The sequence below is a fragment of the Suricata suricatta genome, chromosome 8, assembly GCF_006229205.1.
Source record: "Suricata suricatta isolate VVHF042 chromosome 8, meerkat_22Aug2017_6uvM2_HiC, whole genome shotgun sequence".
Lineage (NCBI taxonomy): Eukaryota > Metazoa > Chordata > Mammalia > Carnivora > Herpestidae > Suricata > Suricata suricatta.
The window spans coordinates 50,231,472-50,258,281 of record NC_043707.1 but is presented as its reverse complement, the minus strand read 5'-3'; the positions used below and the strand labels follow the sequence as shown (position 1 = coordinate 50,258,281).

General features: G+C 43.7%; 2 protein-coding genes across 2 annotated transcripts; one reads left to right on the top strand and one right to left on the bottom strand.

Annotated features, from left to right (window-relative positions):
- Window positions 1–957: 957 nt before the first annotated feature.
- WDR77 (WD repeat domain 77) lies at window positions 958–9,949 on the bottom strand. Its single transcript, XM_029946428.1, has 10 exons — window positions 9,550–9,949; window positions 9,116–9,301; window positions 7,786–7,927; window positions 7,446–7,495; window positions 4,615–4,685; window positions 4,425–4,479; window positions 3,911–3,982; window positions 3,259–3,367; window positions 2,660–2,728; window positions 958–2,078 (listed from the first exon to the last, which is right to left on the bottom strand). Exons 1-10 carry the CDS (start codon window positions 9,662–9,664, stop codon window positions 1,919–1,921), a joined length of 1,029 nt encoding a protein of 342 aa, XP_029802288.1. The 5' UTR covers window positions 9,665–9,949; the 3' UTR covers window positions 958–1,918.
- Window positions 9,912–25,247, top strand: ATP5PB (ATP synthase peripheral stalk-membrane subunit b). The gene is made up of 7 exons (XM_029946429.1): window positions 9,912–10,043; window positions 10,322–10,358; window positions 14,416–14,561; window positions 16,885–17,048; window positions 17,618–17,743; window positions 23,384–23,563; window positions 24,581–25,247. Exons 1-7 carry the CDS (start codon window positions 10,004–10,006, stop codon window positions 24,656–24,658), a joined length of 771 nt encoding a protein of 256 aa, XP_029802289.1. The 5' UTR covers window positions 9,912–10,003; the 3' UTR covers window positions 24,659–25,247.
- The last annotated feature ends 1,563 nt before the right edge of the window (window positions 25,248–26,810 follow it).

Sequence of the window (26,810 nt, the reverse complement as noted above, 5' to 3'; positions counted from 1 at the left end):
GCCCATAGTTTTAGGCAAAGTAAAATGACTGACTGGGAATCAGTCTCCCCAGTAAGTCCATTCTCATGTTACTGACACACTTCCCACATCCAGGTTATGTGAATAACCCCACACGCAGCACATTTCTTACTATTTGCTCACTGAACACACACATGCAACCCAGTGGGATGGCGATTTTGATTAGGTCTGCAAGTGTCTCGGTGGCAATCATGAAGATGTGATTACTTTCATCGGCACAGATCTGAATCCAAACCAACTTTTTTATATAAGATAGTGTGGTTCTTCAAAAACTAGGTTTTCTTTCTTTCCTGTCATTTTAAACCTTGATACAGGCAAACATTTCCTTGGGTTCTCATCTCCATTGCTTTCCTCTCCACCATTGCCGAGGTTACCAGGAAGAGCGGGGCAAACTTAGTTTTTACCCACCTCACCCCTCCTTTCTCTAAGCCATCACAACTTTGTGAAGTTTACCTCTGGGAAGAACTTAAAATGTTTCTAGCTGCCCACCCTATTACCTTCCAAGAAGTTACAGGTAAGAACAGTGAAGGGTTTCTTCCCACCTACCCCAAACCCAGTAGATCACAGGACTACAAATTCCAATGTTTTTACTTGGGGGTTATTGTGACAAGAACTCGTCCTTGGCAAGGGTGAAGCTTGGAGGCTTTACTTCTGTTTTGTCCATATTCCTTCAGACTACCTCAGTTTCATGGGATGTCAGCTGAGCTACACTTGCAAAGCACTAAAGTACATCACTGATTGCATTGAGTTTCATAATTGGTAATTGACCATGATTTATGGTGGTAGCCAGTCCATCAACACAAATGACTCAACATTTACTGTGAGTTCCAACTAGCCACTCTAAGGGCTGGGGAAGCACACACACAAATAATGGGCTAGAGGACTAATGCCCTGACGACTCACAAAACTGAGATGTGTCCAACTGCACAGAACACACACTTCAAAAGAGAGGCCAGCAAAGCCTAAACTTTTTATTTCACCGACCAGTATTTCTGATTCTGATGCTGCATTTAAAATCTTCGGAGTCCACAAAAACAGCATTCAGACTTCCTATATCCAGAGAGAGAGAGACCCAGAGGCAGGAGAGGTCAGGCCCCAAGCTGTTTTGGGGCGGGAAACATGGCACACATTTCTCTGCACATCTGTGTCAGTTTTTAACTTAGCTGAAATGCCCTTAAGCTCTGTACCATCCTCTAATTTTTCCCCATGGAATCTAAGGAAAACACTCATCTTTCATATATACAACTCCACGGGGGGTGGGGAGCATTACAGAGGCACCAGCCAAAATCTTATTCAGCCAGAAAATGTCTTTTCGAGTCAGTTTCACAGCAAGATGTGCAAAACTCTTGATGGGTGTCCTGGCTCTTCCTCAAGGTGAGTCGTGCAGTTTTGTGGACGGAAGCATTGCCCGTGAGAAAGGTGGATTAAGTTTTATAAAAAATAAAGTTGCTTCTATCTCTGTGAGTAGTATGAAAGCTGCTTCTGAGAATCCAGGGATGCCAACATCCCACATTTCTTCCAGCCATGGCCAATGCCTCATGCACAGCTACATAGGAAGCATAAAACCCTTTTGTGAACCTTTTTTTTTTTTGGTGGGAGGAGGACTTGGGAAAGACATAATGGGATTTTTTAATGCCCCCCCCCCCGCCACCGAAAACTATGCATCTATTACACGCACTGAGACACACATACATATCCAGTTTTAGGAAAGTTTTTCTTCCCTAGGACTACAGGACCTCAGAGCCCAGCCTTCCCTGGTCTGAGAGACAGTACCTATTAATCGCCCAGATCTAGTATATCAACATAGTGCATAAGGCTCCTGTGTGGTCTCACAGACTGAGAGGGCCGCAGCAAAGGGAGCGTTACTCATGGGGGATTTGTCTTCTGTCTTCAATCCAATCTACTCGGCAACACCCTTAGGTCCAAGGGCGGGGAGAGGCTCCGTTGGCACCGTGTGGTGGATGACCTGATGGTCCCAGCCCACTGTGGTAAGGAGGGAGTGATTGAGCGGGGACCAAGTAGCGTCTCTCACAAAGTCTCTGTGGGCTCGGCTTCTAAACCTAGAAGAGAAAAAAGGAAAGTCTGGGCATGGTGAGACACAAGAGGAAAAAGAGAAGAGAAAGAACCCAACACATCCAGGGCACCTGTTTTGGATCTGTGACACAAACTTCACCGTAAGTGTGGTCTTGTCACCAGGACAGCAGTATGATTATCCAGAGGACTTCATCAATCCTTCAATCCAACACCCTCATTTCATGAAGAAAGGGTGGCTAGAGCAACGGTAGCAATATGGGCCAGGATCAGAGAGCAAATCATGGTAGAGAAGGAAGTATAATTCAGGGACTCTGTCTGGTGCCCTTCACCGCAGCAGGCTGCATTTCACGTACATGTTCTTCACGTGGAAAGGGTGGACCGCCCCTTCCTGGGAGACAGCTGGAACACCAGACTTGGAAATCCTACCAGCCAACCACACCCCTCCTCTCCCAGGGACAGAGCCAGATGTGAGCCAGCCCCGGGGACAGGGAGCTGGCCAGTGTCAGCCTGCTCCCTTCACCCAGTCCCCCTGAGGGAGACAGAAAGGACCCAGCACCCTCCACTCTTCTCCCCGATTCCTGGTCACAGGACCCCACTTCACACTTACACCTCGGAAAGGCCTGAGTCCAGCACGGCGAATGAGCAGTCCTCGCTGACAGAGGCCAGGAAGGGAGTGCTAGGAGAGCAAGGGGAGGGCTGTGAGATGTAAAGCCAGGGTTCAAAGACAAATCCTGCCGGCTTTGCCCCCAACCCCACCCTACAGTTATCCGGAGGCGGCGGCCTGATCCCCACCTCCGGTTAAGGTCTGGCTACCACTCAAGTCCACATTACAAGTTCCAGGGAAGGATGAGGGAAATGGTGCAAGGCGGGATTGGCAACCATCCCGACAACTAACCACCCCATCTAGGCCCTCCCTGCAGCTTCAGCTACAGCCCAGAAACACAGGCTTTGCCAACCGCACAGTTCGATATTCATCATTCTGGGTGTTGAGCAGGAACAAGGCCATATTTTAGCCAGGTGCAGACAAGACCATACTACCCAAAAAAGGAATCTGGTCTTAAGAGATCTTCAGTGTTCTGGAACCTCAGTTAGAGCACCGTCTGCTTTAAGGAACGACCTAATCTGCGAATGCTTTGCAAACATGAGCACGCCCCGTGCGCAGTTCCCATTCACACCCACCAGGCCCTTGGGGACAAAGGACAGTACCTGTGTGGGGAGAACACCAGTCCAGTGACACACTGGGAGTGCACAGCTGAGCTGAGGACACACCTTGCACTCTTGGTGTCCACAAGGGAGACGGTCCCACTCTCATCGCCTAGGGGAAAGAGGGAGCCCATCACAGTGGGTAAGAGCGTGGGCCCTGGCCTGGGCCAGCCCTGGATCTGTATGCTGGTTCCTCGACCCTGCACAAGCAAAACACTCTGAGCATCAGTTTCTTTTCCTGGAAAGTCGGGATCGTTAGCCCTGGTGATTGTAAAAATCAATGAATGGGGTAGTTACTGTTTCAACCACAAACTACACACAGTCTCATTGCCAAGAGAGCACGAGCGCTGGCCCTATTCTGCAACAGAAGTCCCTGTGTGGCGATCCACTGGTTGTGTGCTCCAGCGACTCGCAGCCATGCCTGGAAGGCAGGAGCTGGAGCACACACTCTGGAATCAAATCTACCAGGAAAAGTTGTCATGTTTTTTCAAAGCTGAATGAAAGCCACCTCTGGACCACAACCACCCCGCCTTACTGCTGCCACCATGCAGGAGCTGCCCAAGAGCACGGTCCAATGAGCAGCTGCTGCCTGCGCAGTACGGACACAGCGTGCCCCCCCCACCCCCGGGGTAAAAATGCAGTGGGGCAGGCTTACCAAAGACAAACACTTCACTCTGCTGACGGTGCCAAGCCAGGGAGGTAGGAAGGTAGCCGGAGGCGGTGCAGCCTGCGAAGGGAGAAGAGGGCTCTGAGATAAGACTCGGAGCCCAGCTCTGTGAAGAAGCTTCTCAAGCAAAGTCACTCCAAGTGCCAGAAGCACCTTTATTCGTCTTCCCAAACTCTGCGAAGACAACTGAGTCCTTGCCCTTGGCCCTTATAACCTCATTTATGTCTGAGTCACAGGCAGGATTCAGGCATAGAGCATGAAGATCACAATTCTGGCCCCTCAGTCCGCCCATCCCAGAAATCAGTTACCCACAAACCAACGCTTCCTCTTGGAACCCACTGCACAAAATGGAGTCAGCAGGACATCAGAGGGAACAGAGTGATTATGTCCCCCATGTCACAATGACTGAGCATCTGGTGCCTCTGCCTTTGTCTCTAGCCAAGGACGCCTCTTCCAGGTGGGTTCCTAGTACCACCCTCCCACCACTGGCTCTCAGACTCACCCATCTGGGATGCTGGCTTGGGACAGCGGGTATCCCAGAGTAAAATTCTGTTGTCCTAGAAAAAGAAGGAACAGAAAAAGGGCTTCACAATCCCCAAAGCAGCTGCTGGCCAGGTGTCCACACTAGACTTATGGCCAGAGGGTCTGAGCGTGGTTAGGAAGTGGGGAGGGAAGGAGAGGCTGTATCTCACCTCGCTGCACGAAAGGAACACGGAATCCTTGTGGGGAGAGGCTGCCACACAGGTGACCTGCCCAGAGTGAGCTGTGAAGGAGAGAGAAAGCGACGTAGGATGAAGCGGAGGCCGGAGGCATTACTACCAAGCAGCCCAGATACTACCAAGGGTGGTGTGAGCCTTGTCTTAGGACACAACTCAACAAACCACGTGAGAGATTTTGGATTAGACAAAACCTAAGAGAAAATGTTGATGGAGGTATAGAACCTAAAAGGGCTTGGGGAAAAAAATGAATTAGTAAAGGCAAGAAAGAGAAATTAGAGGCTGAGCAAGAAGAGTGAAGGAATTTACATCCCAGAACAGCAACTGTCATACAGCACCGCGCGCCTCCAGAGCCTTTGGGGTTCTGGACACGGCTACTCTCAGGGAAGGAAACTTTTCCAACGTTCTCTCCCTAACATTGACCTGAGAAGCTGCCATCGTCTGCCTGTGCCCCCTTCCTGCCTCTGCTCTCACACTCCCCTTTTCCCGGGCACACGCACCTCTCACCTGTCTGGGACCTCATCATGGCATGAGGCCCAGCGGTACAAAACCCAAAGGGATAAAACAAAAGGGGCTTTTCCCTAAGACCCAGAGAGTGAAAGAGCGAGCACCTAAGGTAAAATCCAGCGGAGTGGCCTGCGTTGTTTCATCCGACCACAAACCACAACACACTACAAGCACCAGGGTGGTTCTCTATTTCTGCCTGACAATGAAAATTTTGAAAAATATGGCAGACGTTGGTGGGAAGGATGCATCTGACAAGTCTAACCGAACCTAAAAACGAAGCCAGACTTTTTCTGATAGGAAGTGAAGTCTAACTCGGCCAGCTGGCCTAACAATGCGGTAGACATTTTGCATATGGAAGGGGCTTAACCTGCAAATCCAAAATTCTGACAACCATATGCTTGAAACCAGCGCACAATAAATGGTATGGCCAGAAATTACTTCCTTGGCGACTATTTCAACATAAATTTGTTGCCAATATAAAAATGTGTGAGAGGGGAATTTTTTGAAAAGTTTTCAGGCCCACGTGCTAAACGTTTTGAAGGTCACTGCTATGTGTTAATTACAGGCTGTGGAAACCACCTACTATGATGGCACTGGACCATCTGAATGGTGGTCTGAACACGGCTCTGCCCCAAAGCAGGAGAATGTGTTCAAACCACCTTCCATAGGTCTTTCCTTATCTTAGAATTCATGGGAAATCAGCATAATGAAAAAGATTGCTCAAGTGAAAGCAAAGCTCAGAGACAAGCACCACAGGAAAGTATAAAATATAAATATGTAGGGTAGTTCTATTTTTAATTTTTTGAGGAACCTCCACTTGGTGGGAAAGGGGTGATGGGCACTGAGGAGGGCACGTGTTGGGATGAGCACTGGGTGTTGTATGTAAGCGATGAATCACGGAAATCTAACCCCAAACCAAAAGCACACTGTATACACTGTCTGTTAGCTAACTTGACAAAAAATTATATTAAAAAAAAAGATAAAGAATACGTAGTTCCTCTGCCCTCAGGGGATTTGCAATTCAGTGGTGGGGAGTAAGACAGAAATACAAAGAACTAATGAAAAAAGCTGAACGGAGGAAGTACTGGAAGAGTCTGCACAGGCCAGGAAAACCCCTCATGGGCCTAAGAAACAAAAGGCACATGTAACAGGCTCCAGCACTGGCATTTTAACACTGTTTGGCTATTCACAAGTCTTGGACCCTGAAGGTCCAGGATGTGCATGAGTGTGATTTTGCTCTGGCACATATGTGAACCAGGCACCCTGACGTTAGAACTGGCAGGGAAAGGCACTCAGCCATGGAGTGAACCAGGTGTTCCCCCAGCACCTACGGCTCTTAGCCACACACACATTAATGCTCTAGGCATTATCTTTATGAAGGTATGTCATCTTTATGAAGAATAGCTCCCAGAATAAAATCAGCTGGTGTTACTATTAATCAAAGTAAGCAGAGAAAGTAACATTAATAGAAAGTGATGGTTCTCACCAGAAAAACAGAACGTTTATGGAGATGAATACTTGAAAAAGCTCAAGATTCCCAAGACTCAGGTTTTACTTGGAGAAGGCCAAGATCTACCATGCTTGGGTTTAATTAGAGCAGTATGTTTGAAGGTAGAGTGACAAAGGACTTGAACGCCAGGACAAGAAAAGGGGTGTTAATCCACAAGCTACAGAAACCACAAAAGATGAGGGACTGCAGATGGAGAGATGAGGTGAGTGCCATCATCTATGTGAGGTAAAGCCTGAAAGCAAAAGTGAGCATCAGAAATGGAAAAGAAGAGGGGCACCTGGGTGGCTAAGGAGGTTAAGCATCCGACTTCAGCTCAGGTCATGATCTCACAGTCTGTGGGTTTGAGCCCCACATCGGGCTCTGTGCTGACAGCTCAGAGCCTGGCGCCTGTTTCGGATTCTGTGTCTCCCTCTCTTTCTACCCACCTTCCACTTACATTGCATTTCTCTGCCTCTTAAAAATACCCATTAAAAAAAAAAAGGAAGGAGATCCCTGACCAAAGGGAAAAGGCTCCAAAGAACCTGGGACCCACTGATAGTAAGGAAGCAGGAAGGGGGAACAGGACTGAGAGGTGGAGTTGCCTGTGGCCAAGAAGATGGTGGGGTTACCACCAGAAACAGGGAAATTCAGAAAAGGCTTGGGATAGATACTGGGCCCTGATTATAGTTTTGGAAGAAAACTATCAGGCAGGCGGCAAGGAACTGCTTCCCCCAACATCCAAACTCAAAGAACCCAACGGGAGAATAACAACAAAACATCTAAGGCCAGACTGAAAAGAACGTGTACTCACCCCTGTAAGAATTCAGTACCATCTGCTGGGCAAGGTCCCAAACCTTGATGCTAAGAAGCAAAAGGAAACAGATTCTTAATGTTGACATCTAGTATCTACATAAAAACAGGTATTCAAACAAGGACTTCTGTTGACATGTCCTACGTCATTGCTTACTGGGCTTCTACTAAGATCTACTCACAATGAACCACAATATCTCTAAGAAAATCTTACAAACACGTCATAATTAATCACCGGGTTCTAACAATAAGCCCATAATGTTGCTCAGTGAGGCTCATAAAGATAGTAAAGGCACCCAGCAGAGGTCTAAGATACAGGAGTGATGAATACAAGGACCCACCAGAAGTCTTTGCTACCGCTGACGGCTTGGGCGCCAGAGCTCAGGACACTGACTGTAGACACGATGTCATCATGCTCATACTTGCAGAACTTGCTGACAATGAGGGTCTCATTCTCATCCAGCTCCCACAATTCAACAGCACCTGTTAGGAGTGGGGTGAGGGTTGAGGGAAATGAGCATGGACAACACCAAGGTAGTAACTCACTTGCAAGATTCAAGTGAATCCACGGTCACTAAATTAACAAAGTAAGCTATTGCTATGAAAGCAAAATCCATCATCATTAGAGGACTTAGCTAATTTCCAAGCAATCTGGCTTTATGGATGGCATTACTGTTTTCTTAGTAACAATTCAGAAAGTTAGGTGGGGAAGGTTTCTAGAAAGACAAGGAAAGGTGGAATGATGGTAAAATCCATTATCTGGCTTCCAGGGAGAAAACACTGGAAAACAAGTCCCAGGAGACAGGGATAAAGTCTCTGCAATCTGTGCAGCACAGAGCTCAGTGTGGTTAAAGCTTTCCAATCGCTCCAACATTGGTATTTGTTGGACAACCTGAATAAATGTTTCACAGCATCTTTAAAAATATGCTGAATAACTGAATATCTTGCACAGGGGCAAATTAAGTACAGAAAATACCCCCCAAATTGTCTTGAATGTGTGGCACTCATGCTCAATTGTCAGAGAGGGTCAGTATTTAATGTTCCGCTTCTATGCATGCCTTCCAACACCCAAATGCTGATTTTTTTTAATGTCAAAGACTCCATTGCTGAACCTGACTCTCAGAACAAAGAAAGCAAAATGAAGATATTTAAAAACAAGAAAATGAGAAGAAATGTAAAGAGACATCAGAAATTGACTGAAGCATCCTTTTTAAGATCAAGATTATCCTGGGGTGCCTGGGTGGCTCAGTTGGTTAAGCATCTGGCTTTGGCTCAGGTCATGATCTCACGGTTTGTGAGTTCGAGCCCCGTGTTCAGCTCTGTGCTGACAGCTAGCTCAGGGCCTGAAGCCTGTCTTTGGATTCTGAGTCTTCCTCTCTTTCTGACCCTCCCCTGCTCTTGCTGTCTCTCTCTCAAAAATAAAACATAAAAAAAAAAAAGTTCAAGATTGTCAGGTTGAGGACAGATACTGGGACGGTTACTGGAAACATAAAACGGTTCTTATCCATTTCTTAATTTCTTAGAAATTCCCCCCATGCGATTTAGAATCTCCTTCGGGCCAATACCGTCAAGCTGCCCTAAGCACTGATTATGGGACATTAGGATTGAGCCCAGCTCAACCAGTATTCCATCATCCATTCCACCTGTGGGGTCGAGGAGAAAGTGACTCACCTGAATCGGAAGCCACTAGGATGCCTCTGTCCCCAACCCAAGTGAGGTCAGCCACTCCGGCCTCCGTCTGTACTCCAGCGGAACAGAAGCCTTCGTTGGGGGCGGCACAAGGGTCCTTGAACAGCCAGAGGGAGCCAGCCCAGCAGCGGCCACTCAGGCTGGAGGCCCCGAGCAGGAGCGCCCCATCTAAGGGAAGTACAAGCTGTCAGCGCGGGAGAAGTGGAAGGGCTCGTCTCCATGGTGACCACACAGAACGCGGGCTGAGTCTGAGTCTGAGCTCAGGAACGCAGGGTAAGGTTGGGGACTGAACTAGGCGACGCGAGGCAGGGGTCAGGAAGGCATGCGGGGCGGAGAGGAGTGCTGGAAAGGCCAGTCCCAGGAAAGGGCATCCGGGACAGGATGAAGGAGGTCCCAGGCCCGGGATCCTGGCTCACCAGAACGATACCGCGCAGCCTCCAACTGTCGTTCCATACAAGCGGGCGCATTAGGGGGAAGGTTCCACTCGCGGGCCGCCGGGGGCACTAATGGGGGCGGGGTTTCCTTCCGCATCTCCACGGCTCCAACTCCAACCTAGACCCAAACTGGACGCCCGCCCGAGACTCAGCTCCGGCAGTCCCCACGTGGTTCCTCTCTGGACCTCCGCCCCTCTCCACAAGCTACGGCCACGCTACATCTCGCGAGAATTGTTTCGACGGTTTCGTTCCGCAGTCAGCTGCCGCCCTCCGGCAAAAGGTTCTCCGCATTTCGTGCCTCTTAACGCGAGAAAACGGCCAGAGGACGCAACGTTATGTTCTCGCGAGACTTGTGAGCGACCATCTTGCTCCCCTGACAGTGTCTCTTGCCCGGGTCACTAGGACGCGGAGACCGCTGCGTGGACCCTCGCTGATTATGCTGTCCCGGGTGGTCCTTTCTGCGGCCGCTGCAGCGGGTGAGACGTCTAGACCCTGATCCAGGATATCAGAGTGATTGCAAAGGAGTGCGTCTAGGGTTCCGTGGGAGGGGTGGGTGGAAATGGGGTATAGAAAGGCTCAGCAAGATTTGGGCCTGAGTAAGGAATGAGTTGCGTCCCTTGTAAAAGGGAGCGTGGGGTCCCGGGGACAGGAAGGAAGGGTGCATGGCCTCAGTGGGCGGGCCCCGCGGAGACCGAGGTAGGGGCAGACCAGATTTCACCTTGACCTTGCTGACTTGCACCTTGTTTCTGTGTAGCCCCCCGTCTGAAGAACGCAGCCTTCCTCGGTCCAGGGTAAGTAGGAGGGGTGTAAGACTGCCCTTCGTCCTTGTTTTATCACCTCATGTCATTTCTCTGTAACTGCCTTTTAGCTTTAGGGCCGAAGTTACCCTCTTTAGGTAATTTTGAAAGTCTTAAGGCCTCATTCAAACACTTGGGTTCTTCTAACTGCCTGGAACATTGTTGTGCCATCTGACGGAAAAGATTAGGAGGATAAGTGATGTGTTCTAACTAAAGTGGGTTTGGTTTTGGTGTCTAAGCCCCTCCCCTTTCCTTTCTGACCTTCAGCTAGATGTAGCTGCCTCAGTCCACTGTAGAAATCGGAGTTGCTAGATTGCATACCCAAAAACGAGGTCTCTTGAATAAAAGAGGAATGTTGTTTTCAGCCTCTCCCATATTCCAACTTTTACTGCCAGATCCTAAGAGTCAGAAAAATCATTGCCCCCGTAAAATCTTCCCACCTACATAACCAAAGATGGAAAAATGAGTAAGGCTAACTTGGTTTCGTGGAGCACAGTCTCCTAGAGAAGGCAACTAGAAACTAGTGGTTTAGCGCAGACTCTAAAGGTAGAACATGATATGCCTGGCTACTCCACTTGTATGCTGTGTGATGTCAGTTTTCCCATCTGCAAAATGGAGATAATAGTGCATTATGGGTTGTGAGAACTAAGAGACTTCACTCCTGTGAAACACTAAAAACAGTGCTTGATATATATATATATATATAGTATGTGATCAGTGTTAGCGTCTGTCTGTTATGTTTTATACAACATGTCCGTTTTCCTTGGAATTTCTCTTTCTGCTTCCAGACTTAGCCCTAAAACTTGCCAATTTTGATAACTATTTGTGCCTTGTACAAATGGCTTTAATCCACCTGGAATTTTTATATGTGCAGTAAAGTGAGGTTATAATTGCTTCCAGCTCATCAGAGAGAAAGAAAAGATTCCATATGGACAAGCGAACAAATAATTGTAATAGAAGTCAAAATAACTATGTATATAAGACATAAGGAACTTCCTTGATACCTCCTCCTTCGACGTTCCATGTTTAATATATCAGCAAAGCTCTTCCTCCAAATTCTATCTGGTCTCTTGTTTTTTTCCACTACCACTGCTACTGAAGTATGAACCACTGTCAACTTTCACCTGGTATATTTCAGTAGTCCCTAAACATTTTTTTTATGTTTTATTTATTTTTTAGAAAGAGTGACAGCACAGGCAGGGGAGGGTCAGAGAGAGGGAGACACAGAATCCGAGGCAGGCTCCAGGCTCTGAGCTAGCTGTCAGCACAAAGCCTGATGCAGGGCTCGAACTCAAGAACCGTGAAATCATGACCTGAGCTGAAGTCGGATGCTCAACTGACTTAGCCACCCAGACATCCCTATTTCAGTAGTCTCTTAACTAGTCTTGTTGCGTCTCTATTCTTATCCTGTTACAGTCTGTTCTCAAGCCTTAGGGATTACATGACTCCCCCGCCTCACCAACCTTAATAAAACCCTCCAGCGCTACCCATCCCACTGATAAAATATTCAAAGTTACCACAACGCGGAAGGCCCAGCAGGAATTGATCTCATCCCACCTCTTGATTTATTTTCATAGTCTCTTTATAGCACACTCCACAGCCATGCTGGTCTTGCTGTTCTGAAAATTGCCAAGCTTATTGTTGCCTCTGGATCTTTGTACTCCTTCTCTCTTCTCCCAGGTCATCGACTCAGGTGTCATCTGACCTCTGACCAAAAAAGCCTTTTTCACTCCATTGCTCCCCAGCCACGTACATTACCCCAGTTTTCTTAATAGACTTTGAGTTGCCTGAAATTGTGTTTGGACCTACAGACTCCTATTTTCCACACTCGCGCTAGAATGTGAAGGCTGGGACCTTGTCTGTGCATCGCTATACTGCCAGCACCTGACATAAGGATGAATGAATATAAGATTGGGGAGGCCTTCAGAAAGGATATGTGTGAGACGTGAAGGCCGCTCGGGCTTGGCAGCCATTTAGTGGAAGGCCTGCCAGGCAGGAGGAGGAGCAGGAGGCATGTTTTTGGTTTTCTTGTTTGTTTTCGAGAGCTCTAAGTAGTTCCATATGGCTAGATGGTAGGAGAGTGAAGGAGGGTGAGGCTACAGAATTTGACAGGTGCTGAATCGTGTTGCTATATTAAGGAGTTTGTTTTCTGTAGGCAGGAGAGCCTGTTGAAGAGTTTTAAATTCAAATTTGCATTTTAAAAACATTGGCAGTAGTGTGGAGGACCAGTTTAAAGAGTATATTTGTTGAGCAACAGGGAGACCGGGTTTGGGATGGTTAACTAGTTAAGGCCAGAGATGACGAGGGCTTGAACTACGAGAGGCAGTGGGGAGAGGATTTGAGTTGGTCCAAAGCAAGCTGTCTAGTGCCGTGATTTAAAATCAGTGGTTCTCATCCTGGAGCAGTATTGCTGTCCACGGGATATGTTGGCAATGTCTAAAGACATTTTTGGTTGGCACCACTGGGTGGGAGGAGGGATGCTAACTGGCATCTAGTGTATAAAGGTCTCGGGGCTACTGCTAACCACTCTGCAGTGCACAGAAGAGCCTTCCACAGCAACAACAAAATTGTCAATAGTCCAGAGAGTCAGTAGTGGTGAGGTTGAAAAACCCTCATTTAAATTAAAGAATCTTGAGCATGATTTTCAGGTTTCAAAAGTTGGTGCGCTAGCCAATCCATTGGGAGGCAGAAATATTCCAAAGACAAGCAACAAACCAAAATCAAGCAAATAATATAAACCCTTACATTGCAAAGGGTAGAGGCAGAGGAGGGAGGTGGGGGACAAAAACATTGGGTATTTGAAAGAGACTGAGCTGACAGCATATATAAAAAGACTAGAGGATTTTATTTCATCAGAATTTTAATAAGATACCAATATACTGTAACTTGTAAAAATGCAACCCAGAGCTATTGGAATATGAGAGTATTTTACAAATCTATGGTAATAGGTCAGTGATTCAAGCCCGGTAATGGCATTAGCAGGTTCTCCTTGTATATTTGTAGCATGAATGAATGGGTCAAGCTGTATTCAGACTATTATGTTCAGTTCTGTATACCTCCTTTTAGTAAGTAAAACCAGACAGCTCCTTGTGGTGGCCAGTGAGGATTGTGAGAGAACTGAAGATGTTTAAGCCAGATGGCATGAGCGTTCCATGCACTACATAAAAAAATAACATCAGAACTAACGGATAGAGGTCTCAAGTATGTACACAGCGGTTCAATTTAAAGGTAAGAGTAGTTAGATCTACCCGACACTGAAAAGGCCTGTTTCACACCATGATTAGTTAGCACACAATCACAGAGCACGTTCAGAACGGCCAAAGTCCTCGCCATCAAGGTGTTCTCAACACCGTTGACCTGTAATAGCTAATCGCCTACATAGGACTTTACTGCATGCTTAGCACCATTCTAAGACTTTGCATAAAATCTTCACAGCAACCTTATAAAAAGCATGTTCTGTATTCCCACTTTACTTAGAAAATCTGTGATTACAGAAATTAATCTTGCTCAAAGTTAAGTGGCACGTCTAGGATTTAAACCCAGATAATTTGGCTACAGAGTCTATGTTCTTAGATATTTCAGTTCCCATAATAGACATGCAAAGTGTTAGACATATGACCTTTAAGATCTATAGAAGGGCTTCTAGTTTGGGGTAGAAAGTTACAACTTTCAGTCGGTTAAGCATTTAACCTTGGCTCAGGTCACAACCTCGTGGTTGGTCAGTTGGAGCCCTGTGTCGGGCTCACTGCTGTCCGTGCAGAGCCTGCTTCAGATCCTCCGTCCACCCCCTCTCTGCCCCTACCCTGCTTGTACACTCTCTTTCTCAAAACTAAATAAACATTTTAAAAAACAAAACACATCTTTCAGTCATTTGCCTTCGTCACACAGCTAATTGTTAGGCCCTCGCTTTCCTGTTCCTGGTCTGTTCTGTGTCCATTATGACCATGGGAAACTGCTGCAGTCCTCCTCCGGTTCATTGTTTCTGTGATTGTGCGTACACCGTGTTCTCATTAAAGAACAGGCTCTAAATGTGTATAATTGCTACCCGAAGGGTATTGCAGGCAACAAGGATCTTTCACACAGGGCAGCCAAGCCTTGCCCCTGTTCCACCCCTTCCTGAACATGGAGGAAAAGTTCGTTTTGGGCTGATCCCCGAGGAGTTCTTCCAGTTCCTTTATCCCAAAACTGGTGTAACAGGTAAGCATTTGCCCGTGTTTGGTAGTATGTTTAGATAGTATGGTTTATGTTTACCTAGGAGTTAGTGACCTCTTACCTCTTCCATATATATGACAAAAATGAAGTTAGAAGTAAATTGTGGAAGTGATTCACTGTAACACTTGTGATTTGGTTGCTCTAACTTGTCTTGAGTAAATGTGTTTGAGATTTTAACTTGATTTTATAGCACTGTCTTCATTTGTTGATACACCTCATTTATTTATTATATCATATTTTTAAATGTTCATTTTTGAGAGAGAAACAGTGTGAGTGAGAGAGAAGGGCAGAGAGAAAGGGAGACACCGAGTCTGGAGCAGGTCCAGGATCCGAGCTGTCAGCACACAGGAACTCATGGAGCGTGAGAACATGACCTGAGCCAAAGTCGGATACTTAACACCTGAGCCACCCAGGCCCGATATACCGCATTTATTAAATGCCTGTCTTGTGCCGGGCACCCTTCTAGGCATACAGAGGCAAACTAAGGTGCCTGCCATCTGGAACATGTGTTCTGTCGCAGGACAGACGAAAAAGAAATGAGTAGCTGTGTGATATGTTGTCAGTTTATGGAAAGAACTATGGATTGGAATAAAACTAGGTAAGACCATAGAGATTAATAAATTGTATATGTAAGAATTAAAACAAATTGGGCCATCTTAGGTTTTTCTTTTTTAAAAAGGCATTAACTATTCTGAAATCTTATATTTTTATAATGCAGTTTGCTTTCACTTACATTATTTAATCCTTACAGCTGTCCTGTAAGAGCTTTTTATTTCACAGAAGAACTAGCAAATAAAGAATTTGCTGAGATCTGTTCTGTCTTTAATGGCTGGGTTGGACTTGAGACTCAGGGTCTCCAGTTCAGTATTCTTTTACTGCATACACCACCTTTCTTACTACGGCTACTGATGTGACAAAGGAACATTGGAAACCAGGGGTATTTTTGCTTGTTCATTTGTTTGTTTCTTTAAACCTTTTAGGGAGTGGCCTAAAGCAGCATTTCTGTAACTGAACTTATAAAAAACATAAGGGTTCTCAGATCCCCATAGGTGATAAAAATGTTATATATGATACGCTTTTTTGCAAATTCACATTTAAAGATTTTGATTTACATTTGGGGCACCTGAGTGGCTCAGTTGGTTGAGTGTCCAACTTTGGCTTAGGTCATGATCTCATGGTTCATGAGTTCAAGCCCCACATTGGGCTCGCTGCTGTCAGTGCAGAGCCTGCTTCAGATCCTCTGCTCCTCCTCTCTGCCCCTCCCCTGCTTGCACTCCCCAAAATAAATCATTAAATAAAATAAAATTTTTGATTCACTGGAGTGACGTCTGGTTCAGTCAGTTAAGCATCTGTCTCTTGATTTCTGCTGAGGTTATGATCTCACTGTTCCTGGGAGCTCCCTGCTCACAGTGTGGAGCCTGCTTGGGATTCTCTCTCCCTCCTTCTTTGTCCCACCCCCACATGGGCACGCATGCATGCTCTCTCTCAAAATAAATAACTTAAATAAAGTTGATAATTGGAGGCAAATATTTTTTTAAAAAGGAACTGTTGAAAGGTTTTTTTTTGGAAACTAGATAAAATACATTTGAGACTGTAACTCTTTTATTTTCATAATGGAGCCTAACATTCTTCGATGATAGTGTTGCTCAGAAAAGCTATAAAGTGCTGCTCTAAAGCTTGCTCTGTCCTTGTCTGGTGTCTTTTGAGGCATAGCAGATAAAGAAACATACATCATGGTATTTTGTCCTTTCAGAACTTATGGCCTGGATAAAGAAAAGATAGCCATATTTGTAGCCAGGTGATTAGGTGCTATAAGAATCGAGAATTCTGCTATTTATTTAATTCAGCCTTTTACATACATACTACTCTCATGTCGGGTTCTTTTTGCTTATTTGCAGTGTCAAGTTCCTAGTCAATAAAAATGAATACTATATTTTGCTACACAAATTACTTCTGGAATTAACCTGACATTTAGGTTTGTGAAGCAGTTGTGCTAGCCACTTTATGTACATTGTTTCTCAGTTTCATCTACCCTGTGAAGAAGGTACCATTCCCATTTTACAGGGGAGGAAACTAAACTCAGAAATGGTTTGTGTTGCTCAGTTTCTTATATGTTACAGAGTCCGATTTCCTGGACTCCAGATCCTTGTTCTTTCAACTCTGCTGTATTGCTTCTCACTGCAGGGTCATCTTTCACTCTAGTTATCTTAAGTCATTACGTAACGCCTTCAACTAATAAAATGCAGAGCTTTTGCCTTCCTTTTCTGATACAGTATATTCATCATAAAATAATTTTTCCTTCTTTTAGGACCCTATGTGCTTGGAACTGGGCTTATCTTATATTTTCTGTCCAAAGAAATATATGTGATTACTGCAGAGACCTTTTCTGCCATATCAACAATAGGGTTGCTTATCTATGTAGTTAAAAAATACGGTGCCTCTGTTGGAGAATTTGCTGATAAACTCAATGAGGTAAGAACCATAAACTTTATTTCTCAATTTAGATTGTACTGAAAGCATCAATGCCGGGGCTCCTGGGTGGCTCAGTTGGTTAAGCATCTGACTTCTGCTCAGGTCATGATCTCACAGTTCATAAGTTTGAGCCCCACATCAGGCTCTGGACCCTGCATCGGATTCTGTGTTTTCTCTCTCTCTCTTTCTCTGAAAAGTAAATGAACATTAAAAAAAAGTTGAAAGTATCAATGCCATCAAGTGATGTTTCTGATGCTAATGTTAATTAACAAGAAGTGAATTTAGTTATAATGATTAAAATTGTAAGTGTTAATGTTAGTTACTAATTTGTGGTAAATTTTTTTAATCTACCAAACTTTTTCCAATTTTTCCATAGTTTTGTTCATTTTGTTGTATCGCTATTATGGGCAGTTATTTTTTTTTAAGGATTTGTGCATTTCTCCCTGTATCTCTGTTTCTTGGTGGATGTTTTCACAAACAAGGAATGTAATTTTGAGAAAGCATGAAATGAAGCTATCTTGTTATTCTTTATGCTTTCATTGATCATTGTTGTAAAATTATAATTGCAGCAAAAAATTGCCCAGCTAGAAGAGGTGAAACAGGCTTCCATCAAACAGATCCAGGATGCAATCGATATGGAGAAGTCCCAGCAAGCACTGGTTCAAAAGCGCCATTACCTCTTTGATGTCCAGAGGGTAGGTTTCAGAGCCTTCTCAGGAAAATGAAGATACTCATTTGTGTTCATTTAAAACAAAATTTAGAACCTCTAATGAGGAATGGTTGAGTATGTTGAGCATATTTTATTAAGAGATTTGGGTGGGGGGGGTTGGCATTTATAGCTATTTAGATATTTAGTTATCTATCAAACAGATAAATAATTAGAATTACTCAAAATTAAAAGTTATAAAAGAACATATTTTGGATCCACACAGAGGAAAGTAGTTATTAAATTATAGATGACTAAAAAATGGTATTTGCTCTCTAGGGCCATAGGTGAAATAAATGTGTTTTGTAAATGCTTGCTATAAGGAAATCTGATACCTTATATTTCAATTTACAAAGCAAATTCAGAGAGTGGTAGAGCTTTTTACCATGGTCAAGGCATCATTAGTTACTACTTAGTTTCTGAAACATTTTTAGGAACACATTCAAGTATTTTTGTCTTAGCAATCATATTGTTACCTACTCTGAGCCGAGTGCTTTATGCCTGAAATTTACAGTGACATGTCCTTGTATTGACATTTTATGTTACAGAAGCATGTATGAAATGAAAAATGAGATATAAGGTTCTGAAACATTAAGGATCTAGGCCAGTATTTCTTAGGGTGGTCCTACACCCCATGTATCAGGCATCTCTGGAGCGGGTTTTTGGACCCAGCCCAAGATTGTGGAAGAAGAATCTATGTATTTAAAAACTGATCCTAAAGATTTTCAAGCACTTAAATATTTGAAAATCTCAGAAAATTTAAAAACCTCTTTCTATACATATTAGAATTACAACCAGAGAATGCTCCCTACCTCACACATGATGAAACATGCATAAAACAAAATCTGACTTGAAGATACAGCATTTTCAAAAGACTCAAATAGGGAGTCGTTAAATTTATATTTATGAAATACTTAAGTATAGCTACTGATTTCTTCTTGTGTGGGGACTCTCGCCAAGCAGGTGTTTGGGAATAAAAGAAAGTCTGCCTTCATGGAGCCTGCTTTCTAGCCAGGGGCAGGAAAACAGTAATTGAGCAGATGGGAATGTCAGCCGGTAATAAGTGCGATGTAGAACAATTAACTAGGAAAGGGGAAAGGAATAGAGTTAAACTAGAGGAAAAAGAGATTTACAAGGAAGGAGTTCCTTCCATCGAGCAGTCTAGAAAGACCTCTCATGTGATACTTGAACCAGGGACCTGAAGAAGTGATGGTACAAGTTACGTGGACGTCTGGGGAAATCGTGTTGCAGCAGAGGGAGGACAGTCGCGTGGGCCTCCGCCTGGAGGCGTGTTTGGTGTAGTCCGGGAGAAGTAAGGAGACCAGCGTAGCTGAAGAGGAATGGGTGAGGAGGAGAAAATAAAGCAGAGAGTGGTCAGGGGCTGGATCAGGTAAAGTCTTACAGGCTTCTCTCTGGACTTTGTCCTCTGAATGAGAAGGTCATTGATGCTTTGAAGCAGAAGACTAATACAATCTCACTTGCATTTAAAAAAATATATATTTTTTTAATGTTTGTTTATTTTTGAGAGAGAGACAGAGTGTGAGAAAGGGGAGTGGAGCAGAGAGAGAGGGAGACACAGAATCCAAAGCAGTATCCAGGCTCTGAGCTGTCAGCACAGAGCCCGATGCAGGGCTCGAACTCACGAACCGTGAGATCATGACCTGCGCCGAAATCAGTTGCTTTACCAGCTGAGCCACCCAGGCGCCCCTCTCACTTTCAGTTTGAAGGGTCACTCAGATTGCCTTGTTGGCAAATAGCCTTCAGTCTTGTAGCACTGGTTTGAAATGCCTACGAGTTAGCCAAGTGCAGTTGTTAGGTGTGGACCATTGGATGTAGGAGTCTGGAATTTATGGGGAGGATTCCAGGCCAGAGATTGGGGAAGTCATGAGCTGACAGATGGTACTTAAAATTAAAAGACTAGAGCACGATGGGGGGGAAAAAGTGAAAAAAAGGATGGTTTCAGTCTGTAGTCATCGTAGTTATGGTGAGGAAATAGCCTAAGAATTTGCCATGCATTGGCAACATGGAGGTTCTCGGTAACCGTGGTAAGGGCTGTTTTAGTAAAGTGATTGGAGCAGGTTGAAGAAAAAGTGGAAAGAAAGAAATTGGGGTCAGGACAACCATCAAAAATGTCAAGGAGTCTTACTGTAATAGTGAGCAAAGGAATTAGTAGCTAGAAAGGGCAGATGTAGGAATCGAGATTTTTAAAAGATGGAAAGTATGATTACATGTTAGTATCTGATAGAATTTAGGAGAGAGAAAAATGGATGCAAGCAAAGGGGAGAGTTGCGGGAGTGAAATCCTTCAGTAGGCCAGAGGGCTTGGAGCACAGTGTGCAGGTGGCCGGGCTGGCTTCAGGGGCATCCACGGTTCGACCACAGTTACAGAGCGGAAGGCAAAGTACAGGAGTATGGATTCAGGCCGATTGGTTTATGTGGTGGTGGGAGTTTATGGAAGCTCTCTTACTGCTCCTTTTTTCTCAGTGAACCAGGGTGAAGGTCATTGCCGAAAGTGAAAGTAGTCAGGGAGGTCCCAGAGATTAGTAGGAGAAAGACCGGGAAGATGGGTGGACTAAGGAAATGTACTTAGAAGTATTAAGGGCCTACTTGAGATTAATGGCTCTAACCTCTAATGAGATTAATGTAAGTGGCAAATCTGTGAGGATTCTCACTACAGACTAGAAGAGGACAATATCCCTGTCACAGTCATTGATTTGGTATTATTCTTAAGGTAGTAGCTGGTATTAGAGAAGAGAAAGGAATAAGAGATCTATAATATAGAAGAGACAGTTGTCATTAAAGCTTACTAATTATATACCTAGAAAACCTACGAGAATCAACGTTAACTCTTAATAATGAAATTTGGGGCACCTGGGTGGCACAGTCAGTTAAGCATCCTACTCTCGATCTTCATGATCTCACAGTTTGTGAGTTCGAGTCCCACATTGGGCTCTGCACCTATGGTGTGGAGCCTGCTTGGGATTCTGTCTCTCCTCTCTGCCCCTCCCCTGCTTGTGCGTGTGCCTCTCTTTCTCTCTCAAAATAAATATAAAAATTTTAATGACCAAATTCAGTCAGGTGTCTGGGTGCAACATTACTGTCTAAGAAACGAAGTCAGCGCCCTTCTGTATGCAAATAGCAGTCAGAAAATACAGTGGAAGGAAATAAACCGTCTAGAAGAGATACCTCCAGTAAACCTCACTAGAAAAATTTATTATTTTTCACTTCAAAAAATAATAAATGCTTGTGTTGTTTAAGGTTCTAAGAACGTTGTTCTTGGGTTGGAAGACTCGATATTATAAAGACTTACATTCTCCCTACTTTAGTCTCTAAATTTAACACATTCTTAGAAGGAAAGTACGAATAGCCTGGGAGTAGGGGATGTTGGGACTTGGGCAATTGATTATTAATAGAAGTACAACATCCAGGAATATTTTGGAAAAGAGAAGTACTGAGGAACTGTTCTCCCATTAATAAAGCACATGTGGTGCGTGAGAAGCAGGTCAGGGTGGAGCCACAGAGGAGAAGGTCTAGAGATGGAGCGAAGCGCTAAGGCAGTGTAGACATGGCAGTTTCGTCCTAGAGGGGAGAGCAGTCGACACCTATGTAGACACAAGGTTGGCTTCCTACCTTTTGCTTTCTACTAAAATAAGTTTTAAATGAATTAAAGGTCTTTCTGATGAATGAAAGTAGAAAAAGAGAACATGAAAAATAGAATTCCTTTGGAGTTGACAAGGCCTTTCTAATAAAGTAACAAAACCAGAATCTTATGTATGGTGACAAATGTTAACTACACTTACTCTGGTGATCGTTTCACAGTGTGTACAAAATACTGAATATACTTGAAATTAGGTTTCAATTTATAAAAATTAAATTATACCTCGATTTAAAAAATCTGTGGATAAAGAAGATGTATACACAATCGACTACTATTCGGCCATAAAAAAAAAAAAGAATGAAGTCTTGCCATTTGCAACAACATGGATGGGACTGAGAGGAGTATGCCAAGCGAAATGAGTCAGAGAAAGACAGACTGTATGATTTCACTCGTGGGATTTAAGAAACAAACGAGCAAAGGGGGAAAAGAGCAAGAGAGAGACAGACCAAGAAATAGACACCTAACTACAGAAAAACCAGTGGTCACTGGAGAGGAGGGGGTGGGGTAGGCGATGGGGAATAAGGATGGCCACCGGCTCTTGTGTGGAAGTGTTGTGTTGGATCGCTGTATTGTACCTCTGAAACTAACAGAACACTGTATGTTTACTGGAGTTTAGATAAAACTTGAAAGAGAATAAAAATAGAAAACCTTAAAAAATCCAGAAAGTATAAGAGGAAAAGTTGTCCAGTTGATCTCATCAACATGTTACATGTTCAGAGTAGCATAAACAAAGTTAAATGACAGATTGGGAAGACTGTGTTCCATGTGACACAGAAGGCTAGTTACCTTGGAGAGACCCAATATCCCAGTAGAAAACTAGGCGTAGGACATGGCCCATTGGTAAATAATAAGTGTTAATGGTTTGTAAATATGTAAATTTTCTCCATAATGACAATTAAAATTCATTTGTGCCTATGAGAATAGCACAAAGAAAAGGTTTTATAAACATCATTGATCAGGGTTTGTGTTGCCGGTAGGAGAGTGAAGTAGTACAAGTTTATGTGGAATTTGACGGTATTAATCCGTTTAAGAGTGTGGGCTTTAGAGCCCAACCCCTGTGTTCAGATCTTGGCTTCACAGTTTATGAACTCCGTAACCTTGGACAAGGTCCTTAGCTCCTGCCTCAGTTTACTATAAAATGTCTGTAGTAACTATCCCATGGTATGATGTTAAGACTTCATCGGGGCGCCTGGGTGGCTCAGTTGGTTAAGCTCCAACTTCAGCTCAGGTCAGATCTCACGTTCGTGGGTTCGAGCCCCACGTCAGGCTCTGTGCTGACGGCTAGCTCAGAGCCTGGAGCCTGCTTCAGATTCTGTGTCTCCTTCTCTCTCTGCCCCTCCCCCTCTCATCCTCTGTCTGTCTCTGTATCAAAAATAAATAAAACATTAAAAAAAATTTTTTAAAAAGACTTCATTGATTTGACACAAAGTGTTTAGAACTAAGTAGGTACTCAACAGATGTTATTATTACAGCAAATATTTACATGTAAGTGCAGACAGATGCAGCATTATTTGTAGTAGAAAAAAAAATGGGAAGCAATCTAATCTATTAATAGAGCTTAGTTAAATAAACTGCATTATGGAACACCAGTTTGGTAGAATTCACTGTAACTTAAAATTAACGTGGGTCTACACATCATAATTCACGGAAGGATATGTGGGTGTGCGCGTGTGCATGCCTGCCTTTACCTGTGCTTTGTTTGTGGAATACTTCTCAAGGGAACACAGCTATACAGGAAGATGGTGGCCTGTGGGGCGACTGGAGGAAGCTTCCTGTATTTACTTGCAAACAGTTTTACTGCAAACATGCTATTAGAATTTGTTATCACATGCATCTCTTATTCACATTAAATAAAACAGTCCTGTATAAAATGCAAAAACGTGGTGGGCTATTCTAACTGGCAGAATCCGCAGAATAGAGGTGATCCTTCAATGGTGCAAACAGTTTTCATCAGTTCTTAATTTTGCCTCAGAATAACATTGCCATGGCGCTGGAGCTCACCTACCGGGAACGGCTGCATCGAGTGTACAAGGAGGTGAAGAACCGCCTGGACTATCACATCTCCGTGCAGAACATGATGCGCCGAAAGGAGCAGGAGCACATGGTGAACTGGGTGGAGAAGCATGTGGTGCAGAGCATCTCCGCACAGCAGGTACGTGGTGGTTGGAGACTCCCGGAGCCCGAGCGGTCTCCGGCGAGCCTCTGCGGGTGCCTGTGAGGCTAGGAGTTGCTGCCGGGGAGTCTTTAGGCTCGAGACGGTGGGGTCTCCCTCGTTCAGTTTTCTGGGTGGTGGTAACTGGTAAGATGCTGCCCCGCTACCTGGGCGGCTTGCTTCTTGTCTCAGAATTTGGTCATCAGAGAGTCTCTCAGTGTCAGAACCGCGGGAGGTGGTTGGGAACACTGACTGTGGCAGGCTTGTATTCAAGTCCCGTCGTTTGGGAAGCGTTAACCAACATATTTCATTTCTCTGTGCAACAGACTGAATAAAACTATTTGAGTCCCTTCCGTTTCCTAATTCTATAACCTCTACTCTTCCCTGCCGCTTAAATCATTGGTCTTGAACGGGAAAGAAATGATTCTTATTATTTACCTAAATTTGATTTCCTTTTTAAAGTTTATACTTTTTTTTTATGACTTGATTTTTTTCTTTCCCAAATACATAGTATATTTAAGCATTTCCAGTCATTTTCTGTATAACATTCAAGGACTAGAAAAACAGGGTCTACCAACATTTAATGATTTTTTCCTCAATAAATTGTCTTTTACATAAAAGTAACATGTTTATTTAAGAAACGGGGAAAACGAAAATACAGAAAAGAGACAAATTATTCTTCTTAACATTCTGTGTTGCTGATGTTTGGCAGTGTTAGCTGCACAAGCTCAGTCAGTGGCACGTGGTTACAGGAATGTCTGGCTTCAAATCTTACATAGGTTTCACTCGTAAAAACTGTGAGCCAGGGGATTTTAACTAGTTTCTGGGATTTGCTTAGAATAAATTGCATCACTCATGTTACATAAAGAATTCCTAGTCTGTCATATCAAGCCAGTAATCCATGTTGAGATCCTGTAGGAACCTCAAGATCTCGTAGGAGGCATCCTTTAGAATTAGTGTTTCTGCCCTTCCGTATATTTGGAGAGGTCTAAGCAGATTTCTCTTTCTTTATCACAGGAGAAGGAGACCATTGCCAAGTGCATTGCAGACCTAAAGCTCCTTGCAAAGAAGGCTCAAGCCCAGCCAATTTTGTAAATGCATCCATCTCCATGGAGACTAGTCGATGTGGCAAAGTCTTTCTGTATTGTGTCTACTGAAGTTACACTTTACCTTTCCTAAAAATGAAAAGTTTGAATTTTACACAGAGAATTAAAACAATCTATTGGCCAGTGAGATGTTTTTCATCCTTCTTGCTCTGTATTTTGAGTTGTTCCATGATCACTTTTGAATAAGCAGTTTACTTTTAATAAAATTCGTTGCCTGGCTAAAGATTACCAAGTTATAGTTTAAATTTGTGATTAATTCTACCATCTTGCATCAAAGTGACAGTTGAAAACTAGATTTTTCAAGTTGCGTAATCTTTTTAAAATTCAACATTTGTCAAGTGGGTGAAAATCAAACGTAATTGAACTGATAATTTAGTGTAAGCTATTCCTGGCCAACTGGCAGGTTATTGGAAATTTAAAGCTTTTTTAGTATTCTTAATAAGGAAATACTATGTATCAAGCCACATTATTGACTTTGTTATTTTAGTAATAATGTCTATAGGAAATATTATGGACCCAATGTGTCATAAAATTATTCTAAAGAATCTAGCAAACAAATAAAACATTGTTCCCTTCTATAGGTTTGTCTGCATTTAATTCTCCCATAATTGTGTAAGGATGTCCTTGTACACAAAGGACAACTTACATAATAGGAAATATTTGAAAATATGTACCATATGGATAACTTCTGTTTTCATCGACTTCCTAGGAATTTAAGTTATGTAACAATGGATGTCAGGTCAATATTTATTGATGGATTAAAATATTCACCTATTCTATAAATAAGATTGATACTTTTATTGCTACTCAAAGAGATTTTGCTAGGGTCAGCAAAAGTGTTTCAAATTATACATTTATCAAAGGATTTATAAGTACCTAGTTTGTGCTAAGCATTGTCCTGTACTGGGAATACAGAGAGAAAATTCCCTCTCTCAAGAAGTTAAAAAGTCTTTAGAAAGGCAGTAAGAATATGTGAGCAATAGGGACTTTAGTGCAGGTACTTCGAGAGTGTGGTGACAAGTACCATTTTAGGTAGTCTCACTAGCCTCATCGTGTCTCTTGCATGTAACTCAGTGTTCAGAGAAGCAGAAGTAGGATGTGTGTGAGGAATTTGCTGTTGTGGGAGCCGGTTAAGCTTTTCTCTGTAAGGCTTTTTTACCTTCGTTTCTGATGCCGGGGCTTGGAGTCCACAGAGCAGCCAGTGAAGAAGGGAGGGTAGAGGTAAAGTGGGAGACCTAGGGACAAGTAGAAATCGCAAGCACAGACCGCGAAACCCTTGTCCGTCTTTATTACCTCTGAGTTTGATGGTATGATTCCTCTAAAAGCCCGGGTCCTTTTTCACACATACTTTGTCCAAAGGTTAGAAAAGCGGAAGGGTGATCCAGGGAAAGGTGGGGAAGGCCCAGATCCAGCTGCTGAGACACAGATAACAACATGTATGAGCTCCTGAATAGCTCCTTCGTGTGTGCCCTCGGAAATCGCTCAAGAGTCAAGTGGCTCAAAGCAAAACATTCAGGGAAGAGAATTCTGGAGTAGTTCAGCCTAATCCACTTGACACATTATGAACCACCACAATAATTATTAATAAATGTTAACCTGCATAAACAACGCAAAAAATTCTAATCCCAAGAAGTTAATGAACATTCGATAAAATACGGAGACAGCAGAAAGGTGACAGGTCTGAAAAGAAAGGACAAGCTGGCATTTGAAAGAGGAAGTTAGCCAGAAGTGTCTGAGGGATTCAAGTCCAGAAAGAAGGAGCAGCACTTACGATCGTAGAGAAGCTAATGTAGCAGAGTAGAATTTTAAAAACTGAAGAACTTGAATGAACTATGAACAGGAGTTCTATTAGAGTCCTTCATGCTGTACTTAGAAGTCGATTTTGTTCTAAGGAGAAGGGGAGCCTGTGAAAGGTTTTAAGCAGAGGAATGACAATTTTCAGAATTTCCTTTCAGAAAGATGACTATCCACAGCAGAGGACAGTTTGGAGAGTCAAAGCTAGTTCAGCCGCTGGATTGTTCTAGCGAAACGACATTGAAGATTTTTCAGTAAAGGTATTGGCGGTGTGGACAGAAAGGAATTGAGAAGCACTACATAAAGGCAACATTAGTGGGACTTGAGAACATGAAGAGGGGAAAAAT